Source organism: Anopheles nili, chromosome 3 (genome assembly GCF_943737925.1).
Source record: "Anopheles nili chromosome 3, idAnoNiliSN_F5_01, whole genome shotgun sequence".
In the NCBI taxonomy this organism is placed as follows: Eukaryota; Metazoa; Arthropoda; class Insecta; order Diptera; family Culicidae; genus Anopheles; species Anopheles nili.
This window is the reverse complement of record NC_071292.1, coordinates 57,997,991-58,016,110: the sequence shown is the minus strand read 5'-3', so window position 1 is coordinate 58,016,110 and position 18,120 is coordinate 57,997,991. Positions and strand designations below refer to the sequence as shown.

The 18,120-nt window shown below is 47.5% G+C and overlaps 3 protein-coding genes across 4 annotated transcripts; all 3 read right to left on the bottom strand.

Moving 5' to 3' along the window:
- Positions 1-46: 46 nt before the first annotated feature.
- On the bottom strand, positions 47-5,685 carry LOC128722526 (iron-sulfur clusters transporter ABCB7, mitochondrial). 2 transcript variants are annotated; one of them, XM_053816196.1, is made up of 7 exons: positions 5,557-5,685; positions 3,363-3,547; positions 2,294-2,677; positions 2,072-2,226; positions 1,841-2,007; positions 570-1,751; positions 47-500 (listed from the first exon to the last, which is right to left on the bottom strand). In XM_053816196.1, exons 1-7 carry the CDS (start codon positions 5,683-5,685, stop codon positions 249-251), a joined length of 2,454 nt encoding a protein of 817 aa, XP_053672171.1. In that variant the 3' UTR covers positions 47-248. The 2 variants fall into 2 exon arrangements, with proteins under 2 accessions (XP_053672171.1, XP_053672170.1); XM_053816195.1 differs by having other exon boundaries at positions 2,294-2,693; positions 3,379-3,547.
- A 203-nt stretch (positions 5,686-5,888) lies between these two features.
- On the bottom strand, positions 5,889-8,098 carry LOC128723387 (vitamin K-dependent gamma-carboxylase). Its single transcript, XM_053817120.1, has 2 exons — positions 7,647-8,098; positions 5,889-7,571 (listed from the first exon to the last, which is right to left on the bottom strand). The coding sequence occupies exons 1-2, from the start codon at positions 8,096-8,098 to the stop codon at positions 6,065-6,067; spliced, it is 1,959 nt and encodes a 652-aa protein (XP_053673095.1). The 3' UTR covers positions 5,889-6,064.
- Positions 8,099-13,091: 4,993 nt separating this feature from the next.
- LOC128724688 (uncharacterized) lies at positions 13,092-15,325 on the bottom strand. The gene is made up of 3 exons (XM_053818408.1): positions 15,228-15,325; positions 14,048-15,124; positions 13,092-13,959 (listed from the first exon to the last, which is right to left on the bottom strand). Exons 1-3 carry the CDS (start codon positions 15,323-15,325, stop codon positions 13,728-13,730), a joined length of 1,407 nt encoding a protein of 468 aa, XP_053674383.1. The 3' UTR covers positions 13,092-13,727.
- Between the last annotated feature and the right edge of the window lie 2,795 nt (positions 15,326-18,120).

Below are 18,120 nucleotides of genomic sequence, written 5' to 3'. Positions count from 1 at the left end.
CGAAATAAGCTGTGTTTTTACTTTTAAATTTATTCGTATTCACTGTACACTATATGCAACAATTTCCGTAAAATGATTGTAATAATGTCGAATTCTCATCACATATAAAATCATTTCCAATACTTCTTTGCTACCACTGTCCGGGGCTTCTCGAGGCTAAGTGGACATCGTTGGGGCTTAAAAGTAGTCAACAATGGTTTTTTCTTCTATTCTCTCGTGGTATGGGGCTCATGTATTCTAAAAAAAGATTATGCCTTCTGTTCGTCGTCTTTTTTGGTTGTTTTGTTGGTTCCACCGATATTGTAAAGCCGGTTTTGTGTATCCCAAAGCTTCGTGTACAAACCACCGCTTCTGAGCAGCTGATCGTGAGTACCACGTTGACCGACACGTCCGTTCTCCAGCACCAAAATTTCATCCGCATCCATCACAGTCGACAATCGGTGAGCAATGCATATGCTGGTACGATTATCTGTAGCCCGTGACAGAGCTTGAAGGATGTGCTACAAATAAGGGTAATGATTGGTTGGTTTATACTGAAAGTTGCTCAACGATTCATGCCATCAACTCACGTGTTCGGTGATGGAGTCAAGGCTGCTCGTAGCTTCGTCGAATATTAGGATGGGCGAATTTTTCAAGATTGCACGTGCTATCGCCACCCGTTGCTTTTCGCCACCGGACAGCTTGAGGCCTCGTTCTCCGACCTGCGTGTCGTACTGCTTCGGCCACTGCACGATGGATTCGTGCAGATCCGCCATACGAGCAGCATTTTCAAGCTGTTCCTGCGAGCTCGTCAAATCCCCGTAATGAATGTTGTGACGGATCGTGTCGTGAAACAACACCGAATCTTGTGGTACGACCGCGATGGCACGCCGCAAACTTTGCAAATCAACCTCCCGAATGTTCTGCCCGTTGATCAGAATCTCGCCCGTGGTTGGTTCGAAAAATCGGTACAGCAACCGCACCATGGAGGACTTTCCCGAACCAGACCCACCGACGATGGCTATCTTCTTGCCGGCTGGGATAGTAAACGAAAGGTCTTTAAAGATCTCGTTGCTCTGTGCATAGCGGAAACCGACGTTACGGAACTCGATCGAAGCTGTTTCCCGTCGAACATCAAGCAGCGGAGCATTTACTTTGCTCTGAATCGCGCTCTGGACACCCATCAGCGTGAACATGGTGCGCATGTCGAGCAGTGCCTGGCGCACTTCGCGATACACACTCCCCAGGAAACCGAGCGGAATCGATAGCTGAAAGAGCAACCCATTGACCATCACCAGATCGCCTACGGTCATTCGACCCTGGGCGATTTCATTCGCGGCCATCACCATGATCGCGCTAAGTGCCACACTGAAGATGGCATTCTGGCCAAAGTTCAGCAGCGCGAGGCTAGTGCTCGTCTTCAGACTGGCCTCTTCGTACTTCTTGAGCACGTGATCGTACCGGTTCGCTTCGTACTGCTCGTTGTTGAAGTATTTCACCGTTTCGTAGTTGATAAGCGAATCGACCGCCTTGTTACCCGCCTCATTCTCCGCCTGGTTCATATAGATGCGGAACTTGGTGCGCCACTGCGTCACCGCAAGCGTGTACGCGCTGTACACACCGACACAGCCCATCGAAAGGGCGGCATAGGCAGCGCCACATTTCAGCCCCAGTATGCTGGACACTAGCGCCAGCTCGAACATCGTCGGTACGACATTGAACACCATGGCGGTGAGAACGAAATTGATACCACGTGATCCACGATCGATGGTCTGTAAAAGCGTAGAGATCCAGAGAAAAAGAAAGCGAACTTTTAACACCACAAGCCAGTATTCGCTTCTCCCCACCGTTACAATGTTACCTTCGATAGGGCACCGGTTTGTTTGCTGAGATGAAACTGGAGGTCGAGATTATGCAGATGTAAGAACACGTTGGTGGCAATTTTGCGGATCGAATGTTGCGCTACTCGCGCGAAAACGGCATTCCGCAGCTCGTTGAAACCGGCTGCACCAGCACGTGCGATACCATCTGCAATGGAAAAAATACGTTTGGTCAACTTGCTTCCGGCGTTTCACAACACGCTAAACCGTACATCCTAGCAGCACGGATATGGTTAGAGCTGAAGCGGCTTGAGGCACCGTATCCATGCTTAGGAGGTTCAAATTGTCGACACCCATCTTGAAGAGGAACGGAACGCACACGTTCAACACCTTTGCCCCACCGAGCAAGCTCAAGGAGATCAGGACCCTTGCGGAAGAAAAGAATGGAATAAAATTAAGCGGCCCGCATAATAGCACACGACGGATTCACTCACCGCTTGCGCACCATCGCATCGTCCTTCGGCCAGATGTAGGTCGCCATCGCTTTGATCATGTCGGTAGCCGTAATCTCCGGTCCATCGTACGTGCCGATCGATTCACCTGACGCCGGATGGTGCCCTACATGGAAACAATGACGAATGGGTGTGGGTTGTTTCGTGAATGGAGCTGGCAGTAAGCTTGGTTGTAGGAAGGAAGCCTCGGTCGAGGTTAGGCTGGTAGTTCGATTTGCTAGTGGCCCCGTGAGCGGTGAGGATGGATGACACCGATTCACAGGACGATCGCTTCGATGATAGTGCCGCTGTTGGTGGAATTGTTGCCATTGCCGTTTCCAGCTGCGGTGGTTCAGGTTTGCGGAGAATCCTGGCGGAGTATCGCAACTAGACAGACCCGTTGCTGCCAGGTGGAAAGGCATTCGTTCGATTTGTTCGACAATTGAAGCAAGGAGGGAACATTTTCATTTCGATTTGTAATAGGAAAAAAGAAGAGAAAGAGAGATACGAACCAGAGAATAGCGTATTTGTATTAGAACAAATACGATCACAATTGAGCACACAGTTATGACCTGCAGTTGCATTTTTTTAATCATTCAATCAAACACATTGCCAAACTCCAACGGAACGAATAAAACATACTGCGAGTGTAAATTTACAAATCAAAACGAGTGCGACAAGTATCAAGTTAGTTGACCGGTTCTAAAAGGCCATTAGAAAGCGTGGCAGCGTGGTGCTAGAAAGATGATGGGGAATGCACATGAAAGTGCTGAAAAAACAAACAAACAAATGAAGATCCAAACAACGTGCACTGCAAGAATCGCAAGCAGAAAATCCAATGGCGAATCGAAATGTAAATGGGTTAAACAATGGGTGAAAATGAACATGTTCCATATGTGTGCTGTTCACACAGGGATACATCTTCACATAAATTTAAATTTCATTGTAAAATGATTGCTCCGATATGGTTTAATTAAAAATAGATGAAAGCTTGATTACTAATTAGTAAATTATTATAAAAAAGGGGTTTAATTGCAACATAATTTCGCGATATTTTGGTGATTAGCGAAACATCATTAAGCGCTTACCCTTTTTCTTCTTTTGAAATATGTTCAGGAGGGCGTTTTCAGTCGCCTGCTGGGTATTCTTCGGTAGTCCTGCGCTGGAGTAGCTTCTCCGCTGGATCCATGTCTCTTGCTTCCGTTTCCGAGAGTCATGGTGCAAACTAGAGACGGCGGCCGCTCTAACCCCCAGCACCTAGGCAGCCGGATTGATGAAATGAATAACTAAAATCTTTTCTTTGTTTTCTCATGCGGTCAAATGAACTCTTAAAAAATATAGCAAATCAATTTTTCTTCTATCCGATGGTAAAACCATTATTAAGCGTTGGTAATAAGGTTCCTGCTGTAGTCTTAAATAATGTGCTTTTTAAAACGAACATTCAACCGCACGTGGTAGATTTAAATATTGAACGGACTCGAACACGTGTTCTAGAAACTAGCTTTGATTTTATTCAAAAAGACTGCACACTCGCGACGGTACTCTCGGTAGGCATTACCGGCCGGGCTGAGCTGCGGAAGCGTGGCCAACCCCGCAACACTTTGGGCGATTTCGAGCAGGAGAAAATCGAGCAATCGAAGCGCGATGGCGCGAATCGGTTCGAGTGGTGGCGTCGCCGCGAATGCAACCGCGTTCATTTTGTGAATATTGCGCTCCACAAACAGCACCGTAAGGCAGACGGCGAGATTGTGGCTCAGCAGATCCTCCGGGACGAAAAACAGCTGCTCGTCCAGCCGATGGTCGGCCAGGAAGCGATACTTCTCACGCGGTAACCGCAAACATCGCAGCTCCGGATCGTGTTTGATGAACGCGTTTATGGTGCCGATCGTCAGTTCGACGAAATCGTCCGGATTCGAGGGAATGCAGAACCCGTACTCCAGCAGCAACTTGGTGTTATTGTGCGACCCGTAGCTGATGTAGATCTGCTGGCCTGCCGGGTATGCCGTGTGTGTGCGCAGGGTGTAGAACAGCTCGAGCGGTTGTTCTTTCAGCAAACGATCACGTATCTGAGAGACCGATAACGATAGCTCGCTTTTCGTCTTCGTGTTGCTCTGGTGGTTGAAGAAGTCCAGAAAAGGCGCCAAAGCCATAGTGGGTTCATCGGCAAGTATGCACTCGAAGAACGAACCATCCGGAAGGAAGCTGTTGATCATTCTCACCGCATCCGGTTCCACAAATACGCTGCGTGTGTTGACCAAAAAGTAGGCCCATTTGAATCGTTCCAACTCGATCGCAGTTTTCCATTCAGGGCGCAAAATGGACGTGATTTTCTCTAAACCACTTTTGATCAGCCCGTTTTGCTCCACCATCCTTTGCAGCAACACTTCCGACAGGAAGGCCAACTCGTGCTTAGTGCAGAAGTACGGATTCGTGAATGCAGTCGGAAGAGACCGCAAGTAGGCATCGAGGGACGCAGGTTTTGTGACGCACAAGTAAAACGTCAGTAGCGATTGGAAAGGCAGCTTTTCGGAAGGCACGATCATATCCTGCATGGCGCCCTCGTCGAACATTGCCCGGAAGTCGGCATCCTTTTCAAGGACATTCAGCCCAATCAGTGCCTCGAAAGGAAGCGCTATCAGACAGTCTCCTTCGCTGATGGGTTTGCGCGAGTACAGTCCCTTTCCGGTGTGCTCAAACGAACCGATTCTCAGCGCCGTCTCGTTGCTCCATCCTAAGGCTTTCAACCACCGGAACAGTGCTATATGCTCTACGCACTCTGACGGGTATTTAGCGCCTTTTTTTCTTCCCCTCTGTAACGAGGTCAGCACGTTGGCTGTCATAACGGGTGCGTTATGTAAGCTCGCAGCTGTTTGTACGTCCGTGCGAGCGTAATATTTGGCCTTGGCCGTGATAAGCCACCTTTCGGGCCTATTGCCCTGTTACTATTTTAAACGATGCACTGTTCCCGGTGCAACGTGCGCACGCGATAACGGAGGAAGAGAGTGAAGAGTCGGGTTGGGGCTGAAATTGGACGGATGCAGATCAGTCAATCATCATGGGGAGGTGTAATGCTAGGCGGAAACACCCATCGCGACCAGCTCTTCACTCTCAACCATCCGATATTGCACAGTCAAACCGCGCAGCAACGACGTGCCCAGCAGGAAAAGATTACACGCAGTTTGCGAGAGTACCGTCGACGAGGCATCGAGTCGTTGAGTCAGGCGAGTAAAGCCGGCACGGGGACGTAACCCACCACCATTACTTACCCGCGAATATAGCCTGCAATATGTTTCACCGAGAGGATGATGATTTTTGTAGGAAATCCTTATTCCCTCCAGCAGGCTGCGATTGATTTGCGGAGCTTGTTTTGATACGACCTGAAGCAGCGCGGCCATTTTTTACCTGACGTTTCCGACTGACAGCATTGACACATGTGACGAGAAACGTGCTACTTTAATTTAAATATTTGAATTTCTAAGGACGAATGTAATTTTACGAGTAGCGAATAGAAACAGATTATTTTATGGTACAGTAGTTAAAGTAGTATGAGAGTAGTATTTTAACGAATGTTTTGAAGAAAGAAAGAAAAATATTGTTGTCATGGTTACGTCTGGCTGTTTGGTTATGTATATTGCCAGCGATTTGTAAGATGCCAATATTTTATTTCCTTAATCCCATGTAGTCAATTCAATCTCTCTTAAAACAAAATAAAAAAAAAATCCTCTATCAACGACTCATTTCACAACATTAACACACATATGCATACAATAATTATCAATGACTATCATCGACGAGCGCTTTAAGACGCCTTGGCATCGGGACACCGTACAGCTCGTAAAGTAGCGAATTTCCAACGTGCTGCAGAAAGCGGACGAAATTTTCCCACCGATGTTGAAATTCGTCCCCCAACGGAAGTATAGCGTGTGAGGATTTCACGCCTGGGCCACCATGCAGTGTCGCCTCCCGTTCTTTGGTGCGATTAACAAACGTGTATACGTAGCAGGACGGTTCGTTTCCGATCGTTTCAACGGCATGGAATCTACCCGACTGGAGTGAAACGCTCTGCCCAAGCTGAAGGATTGTTGGGTGATCGTTTTCCTGCGCCGATTCATACCGAACCGTGCCCTGTAGCACGTGGAGCGTCACGTTGTACAGGTCATCGCTGACGAAGTTGCGAAGCGTCAGCCCCGGAAAATCCGCAATAAACAGGACATCCGAATGGTTGCTCCAGCTGAGCACCTCCTCTGTTCGGTGCCGCATAAGCGTGTCTCGTAGCCCGTTGAATTGATGCAGCACCGGAAGTACCCAATCGACGGATTCAAACGGTGACCACGTGGCCCGCAGAATGTCAACGTTCGGATTGAATACTCTCTGTTGAAAGCGCCCGTTCATGCTGCACCAGATGTCGAAGAAAATGGAAACGTTGCGACTCGCGGGAGGGATCGTACTGGGACCGATCGATGCCCATTGACCGGTGGCTTCCTGGCGTACATTTCGCTCGACACAGCGCGCAAACTGGACGGCCATGTCGGCGTGCTTCGTCCAGCGATCGTTGTCGGTGAAGGCGAACGGTTCAACGTAGTGTACCTGCTCCTGATTGTCACGATCCACAACACGGATGCCGATCAGGATCGTGTCCCAGGCGTGCACCATCATATCCCACGAGTACCCGTACAACCCATTCGTCCAGTTGTTGTATCCTTGCGTCAGGAAGTGCGAATACGGCAGGAAGAGCTGCAACGCGCAGTACACCAGCATGGCGAACATCGACCACCTTCTTCTGCGGTGTTTGTGAGTATCCTTCCCACTCCTCGGTAGCTTAGCATTCCGTTGATCCGGTTCGGTTTTTGCAGCATTCATTAGGCGAACTTTCCGTGGCCAACTAAAGCTGTAGTACAGGGGCAGCTGCGTGAGGCAAACCCACGGAAACATACCGATGGTGAAAAGCCGCGAGTTCATCAAATGAAACGCGCCGGAAAACAGAGTGGCCATTTTGCGCGTACGACCGTACACGAGGAAAAACGCAACCGTCGTGTCGAAGAAACACCCGAACCAATGCACAACCAGCAGATCGGTCAGCTTCGGGCCAATAAGCACGCGGAAAGGAAAAAACACCCAGTGGTAGCTGAGGTTCGTCATGGCGTACCCGGACAACCACTCGTGGCACAGTTTCTTCAAACCGGCCAGAAAGTACAGCACAAAGAACTGAAACTTTAGTATGAAATAGTTCCAGAAGGGCACCGTTTGCGGGCCGATGGGCTTTCGCCACGCATCGATCGACCTGCAAAGGGAAAAGGACAGCCGTGAAGATCGCTCGTTTGCGGAAAAGCATTCTTAAAAAAAAAGAAAAACTTACCAACACCGATGAGCATCGGTGAAAAGCAGAATGGTTCCCAGCAACCCGTACAGGTAGCTGTGGTTGTTCCAGACACTTTTGTCCAGCAAAAACACGTACCAGTACGTCCCGGCGAAAATGGCAGCCGATGTGCGGAAGTGAAAGCCCAGCATTATGCCGGCTGCACCGAGCCACATCAGCCCGTAGATAAGTCCCAGCTTTGGCAGTGAGGGTGGAAGCATCGTGTGGATAAGCGGAAACCGGCAGTCCCGGGGTTCACCCCAGCGCAGATCCAAATCTCCACCGCCGCGCTCCTCGGGTATGTCGATCAGCATGGCCAGTCCGAAAAGTGCCCGAGCCACACCAAGGGCCGCACCGTCCACGTGACGGTACATGCACCGGTGGACGAAAGCGTCGAAGGATGATAGACAACGTGTGTCATGTCCTGTGGTAGCGCGAAGGAACGAATCCATCCTGCCGGTGGGACCGCACGCGTGTCCATGCGAGGGATCGTCCTGTGGCCGGGTGGAAACGGAGCTTATGGCTCCCGAAGTAAGCGTACCTTCCGTAGTCGTCATTTTGGTGAAGGATTTCCGGGATGCAACGCGAGCTTTGTAGGCTGACTACATCTTACCGGGTGCTGTGAAGAACACTTGCTTTCGTTACAAGGCTTCGTAAGGTGGAGCAGATAATCCATGCGATGCTACTTACATGATTTTGGAGAGAAATTCACAGCAGAACAGCACACGCAGGATCCTTTCGAATGACTTTAATCCTAGTTCAACACAGAGTCTCGTGTGAAAGCGGAGAAATTCTCGTAGTCTTGCTTTTATACTTTCGTTTCAGAGGGCGCCAAAAGGCAGGAAAGAGACGGCTTTAAGATAGTTCAGTGCATCTCCGATGCATTACTATCGTTGGAAACGTGGGGATGCTGGATCATGCGCACTGAGCATCACTGTTTTTTTTGCTCCTTAATCGTGCTGTTTACAAATTACGACAGCGAAATAACGGATATCCTGGATGCCGAAGCAGGAAACCGTCTCTTTTTTGGTTTTCTTTTCTAGCATTTACTCGTTTCCACGACTCGTAGAACAACCAGTAAGATCGAAGATAATTTGGAAAATTATTCGCTGATTGAATTTATGCTTTTGAACGTTTGTGTTTCACGCGTTGATACGAGACCATTTCCACGACGCGAAGCACTAAAATCAATCAGCATTTGGCTACCACACCGAGATCGTGCTCCACGTAACGCACCACGTGTGGGAGAAAATGTTATAACTTCCTTCTTCAAACAATCACGGGCCACGGTGTGATTCCGGTCTCCCGCCCGGCAATAACCGGTACACGGCGCCATGTAATTGAGTTTTATTGCCCTCCCATGTTCGCTGCTCTGCACCTGTTGCTCACGTGCCGGTGAGATAGTGCACAAAGCAACATAAAAAATCATGAAACCACCTAATGAGCTCGGATCGATCGCAATATCGCGCAACCCTCCCTTTTGGCACTGATTGGCAAGGCAATAAGTGGCACACGGTGCTTGTCCTTTTGGTTTTTGGATGCTGCGGACCGACGACCGTCACCGGAAAAGCATATCCCACCTTCGTGTGTGTGTGGCGACATAATTCCCGCTGCAGATAACCGACGTTGGTTCGCAGTTCGGAAGAGTTCGCAGGATTGCGTGCGCCTTGCGATTGAATAATCTCCCACCGACCACATGCGGACATACCGACGATGCGTCATCACGGCAGATCCGCATTGCCCGTGCGGAGGTTTTTGAATGTGAACGGACGGGTGGGGGATTCACGAGAAAAAGCCGTCGGTGCCGATGAAAGTAAGCAAACCGATGTCCACCTCCGCAGTTGAGATGAGGTGTTGTTTTTTTGCCGACCCGACGACCGTGACGATGGACGGGTTGAATTTGAAGACTCCCGAAAATGGTAGCGTGAACTTTCGTTGCGAAAGTATTTCTTTTTTTTTGCCTCCCAGGGTTTTTGATCGTCCATATTCACAGTCCTTCAATTTTGAATGAAAAGGGTCAACAAATTATCACGCATGTTTATTTGCACTCTAAAATTCATAAAATTTAAAGTTTGTATTCTGTTTTGTTGAAGTTTTATGCTAAATAATGATAATTGGTTTAGTGTTTCCGAAAATTAGCTAAAAACTGCTTGATTGTTTTCAATATCAATGAATTCTATTCAGAGTCTTATTATAATATTTAGTTTCTTTGCGTAGCTTTTAACCGCACTTGTTTCTGCACGAACCATGGCTGGTGGGCGTTTCCTTCCATAAAAAATTGTAGTAATTTATAAAAATTGAACGATTTAAACACATATATTCATAGAGAATCTATGCATGCTCATAAAAAATGAAGAAATATCAGTGCACAAGGCAAATGAGGAAGAAAGAATAAAGTTTAAGTAAAACTACCCGAGCTGCATCAGAAGATACACGCTTGCATGCAACAATTGCACAAAAATCAAGCCCACGCTCGTCGCTAAGCGGTTCGATTCGGCGTCGCAATTTGAACGCCAAAATCGCCAAATTTGAATTCGCTAGTAACGAGAGATCATGCGTCGAAGAGGATGCATGCACCAGCTGGTTTATCGCACTGAATTTAATGTATTTCCCCTCCAAATGTTATCGGTACATATCGTCGATCTTTCCGGCGCATGATAATCAGCATCCCATCTCGTTTGCTCTCGTTTGCTATGGATCGCATTGCTCTACGCACACTGTACGATCTTATTGAGCGTCGTATCTTGCCGGTCATAATTCGGTCGCAGTATTTCGTCGGTTATAATAAATTGTCAATCTGGATACATTAAATCCTTTTATGATACAAAATAAAGTAGCAAACTGTGAGCGAAAACTTTCTATTCTTAAACCACTGTTCTCCATATCATTGAGCATTTTTTTATCACAAAACTATATGAAAATAGCGGGATGATGAAACACGGTGTCGAATTAGCACTCATCACTCCATAGTGCAAGCCATGTCACCTCCTACGTTCGCCTGGTATAAAATATAGTAGCTCGTCCTTGTTGCGCTCACGTGCTGCTTCCGTTATCCGAAATAGTAATCTTTAAACCCGTGGCACACGCCTTTTATCAACAGTGCCAAATCTGGCGTCGTTGCGCATGTTTTTCGCGTATGTGGATATCACAAAAATTAATTCGATTGGCCACCAATATCGGAACGATTTGAACGCACGCTGCTCATCGGAAGGATTTCGGCGTCGGATTTTGAACGCCAAAATCACCAAATTTGAATTCGCTAGTAACAAGAGATCATGCGTCGAAGAGGATACATGCACCAGCTGGTTTATCGCACTAAAGCTATTGGCTTTCCCCTCCAAATATTATCGGTACATATCGTCGATCTTTCTGGCGCATGATAATCAGCATGCCATCTCGTTTGCTATCGTTTGCTATCGATCGGATTATTCTACGCACACTGTACGATCTTATTGAGTGTCGTATGTTACCGGTCATAATTTGGTCGCAGTATTTTGCCGGTCATAATAAATGTTATCAGCACATATCGTCGATCACTCTAGCACGTGATAATCTGCAACCCATCTTATTTACCATCGATCTCATTGCTCTAAGCACACTATGAGATATCCGTATCGATCTTGGTGACCATAAGTCGTGAGATTTAAATATAACTTATGTTGTTTTACCACCTATAAGTATAGTTTTGAACGTAAAACAAAGAAGAAAACTGTATGCGACTAATTTCTGTGATGGAATTCAATATATTCGCTAGCTTTGAATGTTTGTTTTGGACGACACCAGATGATATTACACCGCTAAGAAATGCAGTGTCCGTTTGTCGTACGCGTCAGTTCATAGTGCGGTTAGACCAATCACGTCGCTCGATAACATCCATCGAGGAGGCTGCACGCTCCTGATACTATCGATGATCCTGCTTATATACTTACGCACCCACGTGCCATATGCCAAATGATAATTTTTAATTGCCATCAAGTTATATTTGACCAGCAGTGCCAAATGTGCCTTCGCCACGGACGGTTACCGTGCGCTTAAATATTCCGCGAAAAATTAAAACGACGCTGAAAAACGTGCCAAAAACGGCCCGATTTTGATGGATTCTGGCCACTTTCGTACCGAGAGAACATGCGTCTAGGAGGCTGCACGCGCCTGATCCTATCGATGAACTTGCTGTTCTGCTCACGCACCTGATCCTATCGATGATCTTGCTGTTCTGCTCATGCGCCCACGTGCAATATGTAAAATAATCATTTTTAATTGCCATCGAAAAAGGTCAAACCAGCAGTGCCAAATGAGCCTTCGCCACGGACGGTTGCCGTGCGCTTAAATATTCCGCGAAAAATTAAAACGACGCCGAAAAACGTGCCAAAAACGACCCGTTTTTGATGGATTCTGGCTTCGTTAGTACCGAGAGAGCATGCGTCAAGGAGGCTGCACCTAGCTGATACCTTGGGCAAGCGATCTCGATGGTCACTCCAGGGATGCTCTCGCTCCCACGCATTGGCAAATATGATTACTTTCTCCCTCTAATGTTATCAGCACATATCGTCGATCGCTCTAGCACGTGATAATCCGCAACCCATCTTATTTACCATCGATCCGATCGATAGCTAACGAGAGCAAACGAGATGGCATGCTGATTATCATGCGCCGGAAAGATCGACGATATGTACCGATAATATTTGGAGGGGAAAGCCAATAGCTTTAGTGCGATAAACCAGCTGGTGCATGTATCCTCCTCGACGCATGATCTCTCGTTACTAGCGAATTCAAATTTGGCGATTTTGGCGTTCAAATTGCGACGCCGAATCGAACCGCTTAGCGACGAGCGTGGGCTTGATTTTTGTGCAATTGTTGCATGCAAGCGTGTATCTTCTGATGCAGCTCGGGTAGTTTTACTTAAACTTTATTCTTTCTTCCTCATTTGCCTTGTGCACTGATATTTCTTCATTTTTTATGAGCATGCATAGATTCTCTATGAATATATGTGTTTAAATCGTTAAATTTTTATAAATTACTACATTTTTTTATAGAAGGAAATGCCCACCAGCCATGGTTCGTGCAAAGTCAAATGCGGTTAAAAGCTACGCAAAGAAACTAAATATTATTATAAGACTCTGAATAGAATTCCTTGCTCTAGGCAAAAGGAAACTACGATGAAATTTAAATTACTTTCAAAAATAAAATTCATTGATATTGAAAACAAGCAAGCAGTTTTTAACTAATTTTCTAAAACACTGAACCAATTATCATTATTTCGCATAAAATCTCAACAAAAAAGAACACAAACTTTAAATTTTATGAAGTTTAGAGCACGTGTTTTCCAAACCACAAATAAAAATGGGTGACAATTTTTTGACCTTACATTTAATTTCTCATGGACTGTCAGCTAATTGATTGATGGCCTAAAATTGTTTGAAATTAATTTATTTGATTATTCTTCCACTTACGCTAATGCACCACCTCCGTCTTGTTAATCGTCACTGCACGTGCAGTGGCTAAACGACTCAAAATGATGTGTTAAATAGTTTTTTAAAAATCACGCCGCTAGCTCATTGCGTAATCATGCGTGAACGTGAACGCCAAGCGCCACGGGCAGAATGCCGGTTTTCCCCCGCAACTCACAACGATATAATATCGCTTTTCTTCTGCTTCTTCTTCTTCTTCTGCTTTTTTTTTACTATATCTCAGTAGCGTGCGATAACCAAGAAATGAGCTTTCCCACCTCTCGCTATTCCAATTGCGCGCCTTTCCCACAGTAGGCCGGGTTGCGGGTTGCCATTAGGTACACTAGATTGCTTGCAACACACTCACCACGTTTGAAGCACCATTTTTTTTTCCGTTGATTCGACACACATACCCACGCTACTATTGGGCAATTGTCGTACAATAAATAACACCGCGTTTGGAAGACAAAAAGCTACTATTTCTTATCCACCCCTTCCGATTGGCACATCGTGGTCGTCGTCGTCGTCGTCGTCAGCGTCGTCGCTCAGCTTCCTGCTTTCCATTAGCCGGGAGCTCCCACGTGGTTTGGGGGTGGTGGGTTTTTCATCGTTTGATCAACTCACCCCCCTACTCTTAGCCGTACTGCTGCTGTTGCTGTTGGTGTGGCAAACCCTGCTGGTCGCCGTTGCTGAAGAACCGGAAAAAGCCACCCCGGTGGTTGTTGAGGTAGTACAGGATCTGCATCTCGTCCTTCGGGCATTTGGGGTAGTACGCGTCGCAGCTGTTCGCCCCGATGCCGTAGCCCAGGAGAGCCGCCCGGGAAAACTTCAACCACGGTGAGCTGTCCGGAACGGCAGTGAGAACTCTGCGAAAATGGAATACACACGAACCCGGTGAATTGAGGTAGTGAACTAATGCCTTTCGACCTCGTTCGATCCATGCTCTCTACTCACGTCGATAGTAGACCCCGGTTAACGTAACTACTGAAACCCTGCCCGCTAGAGCTGCGGGACATCATGCATATCAGCTTCGGAACACACTGCAGCTCGTCGTTGTCGGAGATGTTATCCAGCGCCTGCCGAAGCTGGCCACCGACACCCCCGAACGGGGTGGGAGCGCCAGGACTCGAGTAAACTCCCCCAGGACGCGTCGGTGCGGCATTAGTCGTCCCAAACGTGCCCGGTGCAAAGTTAAAGATGCTCTGTAACACCCCAAGGATACTCTGAGCGTTCGGTGGTTGACCAAAACCGGAAGTCTGTTGTGGTTGCGGCGTGTAGTACGATTGCGGAGGTCCTTGCTGATAGGGTCCGGTAGGATAAGGCGATTCCGAAGCGTACGGTGAAGGATATTGGTACTGATACGGACTATAAAGACCACCCGTTCCCGACGGACCAGGCGTTTGCGGGTTGCTATAATAGTTTGCACCTGAGTAAGGAGCTTTCACGTTAAACGGATACTGTGGCCTCTGCAGCTCGGGGTAGTTGTGGATCGAATTGTCGTACTGTCCCGGGGCAGGATTCGCCCCATTTGGCGTTAGATAGTTGCCCTGCAGGGGTGTTGAGAACCGTTGCGGCTCACCAAAGCTCGCGTACGCCGGATACTGCCCCTGGACAGGATCATCCGCGTGGTACACCTTCTCGTTGGCCGCAAACTTGTACGGGTTTTTCCTGCGCTTTGGTTTTTGGGGCTGCGGATTTTCTATCGGTAGCGGTGGTGGTGGCGTTATGGCGTCTCCCGGAGCACCCGCAAACTTGATCGAAGCACCCACGGTATAAAACTGATCACCCTCACGATCCCGATCAACGAAAGGTGATCCACTGGCTGGAGAACTGTCAGCTACCGTGCCTGTTCCAAAGAACCCGCCGCCGTTTGCAACACCGCTAAATGTGGACGTATCTGGCGCATCCGAAAACCGGACTCTTCCGGTGCGCTTCACTGGCACATCGGTGAATGATCCGCGAGCAGGTGCCGGTACACTCACGATCGGCTCCCGGAACACAAACTGATCCATGCCGCTGTTCGTGGCAAAGCTAGCAATCGCAAGGAAGAAATCGCACAAATTACATCACAATCACCCGAGTGTGGCCAGAAAGGGCTTTTGCTTTTTGTCCACACGCACGCCCGGTTACTTACCCGGTGTCCGTACGATAGCTGATAGCAACGGTTCGATCGGTCACCACCAGCAGAACCACCAGACACTGCACAAACGCCACCCTCGCCGGTACACGCATCCTGCCGTGTTTGGCCACACTAACCCACATTCGCGAACGCACACTGTCGGATGCCGCGAGCATGACTTCACTTCACTGTCCTCCGGTGGCGACTGGTGGCTCGAACTGGTCCCCCAATTCCGGTACGTCTGCAATTCGGTAACACACCGCGGTGGGCGACCGACGACGGGTGGACTGTCTCCCCCTATGCAGAATCCCCTACCACCGAAACCCGATGACTTCACTGGCATCCCCCTCCGGGTACGCTGAAGCCCGGCCATTTCACTTTTCACTTTTGCAAGCGCACCTCGCCGCGTTCGGTGGGTTTCGTGGGCAACCCTGAACGAAGCGATCGACGGAACGCCCGGTTTTTCGGGTGGGGATTCCGACACCCACTGGTTGGCGAAAAAAAAAAACCCGAATCCAAGGCCTCACAGTCGTCGGCAACACAGTTTTGGGTTATGTTGCTTTGCTTTTTGCGTCCGGCTCCGTCCCTGGACCAGGATGAAAGAGGAAGTTCCACTATCTGTGGAGGGGGTAGGTGAGTGTTTTTTTTTTGTATTTATGCAATACCACTCGCGATGATCGCGCATCGTTTTTATCTCGAACGTATCGTTTGCACGGAACGAGTGGCTGCATACGCGCGGCGCATAAGATCTGTTGCTCTAGTGGTGAGATAAGCCACACATGTTGAACGAGGAAATGGTTTTTATCGAAAACTACCCACAGGAAAACAGCCACATTACGAATGTGTGTCAGTTTTGAATTTCGCCCTATTCAAAACACTTACCGGTTGGGGGGTGGCCCTTTTCTTAATTTTTCTTTTCGAACACAAGTGTAGTACCTGTTGCAGGGTACTACGTACTAACCCGCTGGTTTAGACCCGTTTGGATAAAGGTTTGCCATGGCGCTTCCATAAGTGAAAGTGGAAAAAATTGGTACTCAACTAAACCCCTCTTCCGCGTGTGTGTGTGTGTTTAAACCGTCGGAAAGATATATGACCGAGCCGATTAGTAGACACGACCATGGGGGGGGGGACGAGAGAAATTGATCACAAAGAAAAGGGGCACCCGCGCGAGAGCCCTTAAGCGGCCCTACTACATGCTTTGGGGGTTCGCTGCGATCACGCTTTAATAATGCTGATTTAGCCAATGAAGCAAAGCGAACCGGAAGCAATCACGTGTTGATGGGAATACGTCTGTTTCCAGCGATCGCGATCGCGTCACATTGTGTATCATTTTAAGGGTCTTGCGGGGCAAATACGATCGTACAATTTGAAGGACATAATTTAGATTAAAAACATTCTCATTTGATAGTTGTTTGTTTGCACGATATGCACAAACACTCTCTCTCTCTCTCTCTCTCTCGCTCTCTCTCGCTCTAGCTCTCTCTCTATTTCAGCTTGCACCCTCCCTAGTTTCGGTAGAGCTTTCATTTCGCGCGGTTTAACTTGCCCTTTTTCCGATTGCCATAGTTTAGCGCGGTTCGCTGCGCTTTCGGTTTCCTTTCGCTGCCCACCAACTACCCCACCGCCAATTGCCCATTTCACCTCTGGGTCGGTTAATGCAGCATCGCTTACCGAAAATCACATAAATATGCATCGACATGTGGTGCGCAGCCGCCTCCATCGGTGCGTAACGATAGCGAGATAAGGCGGTAAAAATGGCGGCAAAAAAAAAAAAGAATGGTTAAAGTAAATCCCGCGATCGCATCGCATACGCGCTTCATAAACCGGTGTGTCCCGCATACCGCGCAAGGATGGAAAAGGTGAAACTATGATAATGCGGTACTACGGTTGGATGCGCGTTGATTTGACCTATCGTGTGTGCCAAAACAACAAAAAAATGCCATCTGCAATTTGGCCTGTGCGAAAGTGCAAAATATAATTTCACCCGCTTATGGACGGTGACCCGGTGAAATTGAACTTGAAATAGAGAGTGAACTTGAATCCGTTTTGAATTGGGGATGCTTTGCTTTATCGAAAAACCCGCGAGCTTCTGGTTGACCATGTTTTGCACACAAATGTTGCCTCCATCGCTCATCGATATCCTTTTTCTTCTTTTACTGATCACTTTCCCAACAAACGGTCCCTGCCAAACCCGGTCAGCATTGTCCTTCAGCCCCCTTTTCCCGGTCGATACGCGTGAGCAGAAATACGATTGCAGTTTCTAACATTATTGAACAGGTTTTAATTTGCATTGTCTGGTGTACATATTATGTATAAGTATATGTTTGCAAAGATTTTCTCGTGCATGCTTGTATATAGTGCGTATTGTTGTCCTCGACAGTATATGCCAATCGTTTGAAAGCGTTACAATTTAGAACAATATAACAACGGTTTTTCTTCGAATATAACTGCTCTTAAATAGGTTAAGTTACGACAGTACCTTTTCAGTATCGGTGAAGTATAGATAGATGCAGTTGTGGTCGTTTAAACCATTTAAATCTGGTTGGAATTACGGCTGTTGATATGAAAACCTTGCACGATGATCCTTTGAAAAGGAAAGCCATGATGCAAATGGCGCTTAAAATGTTGTGAATGAAAAAAAAATGCATCTCCATATGTCTAGAACTCCACTTTTTTCCAACATGAATGAGAATGCGGTATAGAAACATATACAGCCGTTTCTGCCCGATGCCCACTATTTAAACAATTTTAGAATATTTTAATTCAATCATGATCATGATCTGCCGTTTCTGAGGGAAAAACAGTAACTAGAATTCTTTGACGAGTGTACCGCTGTTCACATTTGATTTGTAAGAGTTGCCTTCTGTTCGTTTTTAGTCGTGCAGATTTTCAATTGTACATAGATAAA